General features: G+C 54.6%; 1 protein-coding gene across 1 annotated transcript in view; it reads left to right on the top strand.

The window, feature by feature from the left end:
* Positions 1-101: 101 nt before the first annotated feature.
* RAP1GAP2 (RAP1 GTPase activating protein 2) overlaps positions 102-1,655 on the top strand; it is a gene marked incomplete at both ends in the record, with an annotated part of 16,260 nt that continues 14,706 nt past the window's right edge. The window contains 3 exons of the mRNA XM_010133004.1: positions 102-137; positions 699-743; positions 1,297-1,331. Of these exons, the coding sequence (XP_010131306.1) occupies positions 102-137; positions 699-743; positions 1,297-1,331 (116 nt within the window). The remainder of the gene's footprint in view (positions 138-698; positions 744-1,296; positions 1,332-1,655) is intronic.

The following is a 1,655-nucleotide window of genomic DNA, read 5'->3' as shown; positions in this document are numbered from 1 at the left end:
GAGGGTACAAGGTGGGGGTCTGGTGTCCCTGCCTTGCTGTGGCTTGGGCTGGCTTTCCTCATGTCTGCTTTAACTGAACAGGAGATTTCCTTCTTTTTCAGTCGGCAGAATTCTTCGAAATGCTGGAAAAAATGCAGGTGAGGAGCAGTGTGTGTGTGCACTGGCAGCGCGGGACGTTCCCTACGTGGCAGAGGCTGCAAGGACAGGGATCCGACAGCACCTCGTACATTTAACGTACTGGGAGGCCTGGCACAACCTCAGTGTGGTTCAAATTGCTGCTGAAGTCCCCAGGGTCGGAGGACCGGGGTGTCTCCTGGCATGTACCTTGTCCCTGCAGGGTGGCAGCGCAGGGTTTTCCTTCAGGAGCCCATCCCAGAGAAATTAAGATGAATTTAGAGCGGAACGTGGGGCATTTTGTGTTTGGTGCTGTGCCGGCCGCTGGGAAGCTGTCCTCCCGGCCTCACATTTAGACGTTTTCAGTGCAGTGTCACTGTGTCCCAGGTCTTGTCCCACATCGCTGTCACCCATTTTCACTGTGTCATGATGGGGTCTGTCCTGGCACACCAGCAGCTCTGCCCAGCTCGTCCCAACAGACCCCCTCTGTTCACACCACTCATGTCTGAGTGATTTCCACACCCTTGTGGTTTCACCTGTGTGGTTGAAAATATTATTTGATCTATTTATTTTCTTCAAAACAGGCACCAAAACTTGAAGAACAGAAAACTGGAAGCCAAAAACATAAGGTTGGTTGAATTCCGTTTCTTATGTGGATCTTTTCAAGTGTCCCCCCTTACCTCAGGGCTTTAATGAGTATAGTCAAAGACAGTCTCTCAGAGGACTGAAAAGGATTTAAATATTGTCTAAAAACAAAACACTGATTGAATTGCAAAGATGAGAGACTGTGCCTGTAAATCCCTAATCCAGCTTTATGTCCAAACCTGTGTATTTCAGCGAGGAGCTGTGTAGAGTGGTGGGGTTCTGCCCCAGCGCTGAGAAGCTTACGCTGATAATGGGGATCCCTTGGAAAAGGGCTGGCCCTGCTGCAGAGTTTTCCTGCAGCCCCCAAGTGGGGACCCCTCCCCACGCAGCGTGGTGGCACCGTCACCACACAGGATGGCCTTGCCTGACACGAGCCCCCGGCTCCGTTACTGCCCAGCGCAGGGCCTGGGGATGGGAGGGACCGGTGTGGTGGGCAGCTGGAAGCGCTCCCCGGGTTGGGTGTGCCAGGCTGTGGTCTTACGGGACAGCTGGTGGGGAGCAGATGGTCATATGCAGTGTTTTGATTCCTTTTTCCAGGAAGACTACATACCATACCCCAGCATCGATGAGGTGGGTGCCCTCAACCACCCTGAACACCTTTCAGCGAATGCCTTTCCAAAATTGCCGATAACGGGGGAATTGGGGGGGGGTCCTGTTTCAGCGAGGAGCTGCGCAAAGCACGTTCCCCCTCCCCACCATTGCACTTGCTGCTTTTCCTTGGTAGCACGTGCCCTTTTCTAGGCGAGAGAGAAGAGGTTTCAGTGAGGGCTGGCTGTGTCCCCCATGGTGTCAGGGCAGGGGGCTGCTGCGGGAGGGCGCAGCGGGGGGGTCAGGACATGGGTTGATGAGCTGCTGCATCCCACATCCACACCCTGGTGCTGCCCAACCCCTCACGG

This window comes from Buceros rhinoceros, unplaced genomic scaffold (genome assembly GCF_000710305.1).
Source record: "Buceros rhinoceros silvestris isolate BGI_N320 unplaced genomic scaffold, ASM71030v1 scaffold24303, whole genome shotgun sequence".
NCBI classification, from domain to species: domain Eukaryota; kingdom Metazoa; phylum Chordata; class Aves; order Bucerotiformes; family Bucerotidae; genus Buceros; species Buceros rhinoceros.
The sequence above is the reverse complement of the archived record's forward strand: the minus strand, read 5'-3'. Positions and strand labels throughout refer to the sequence as shown.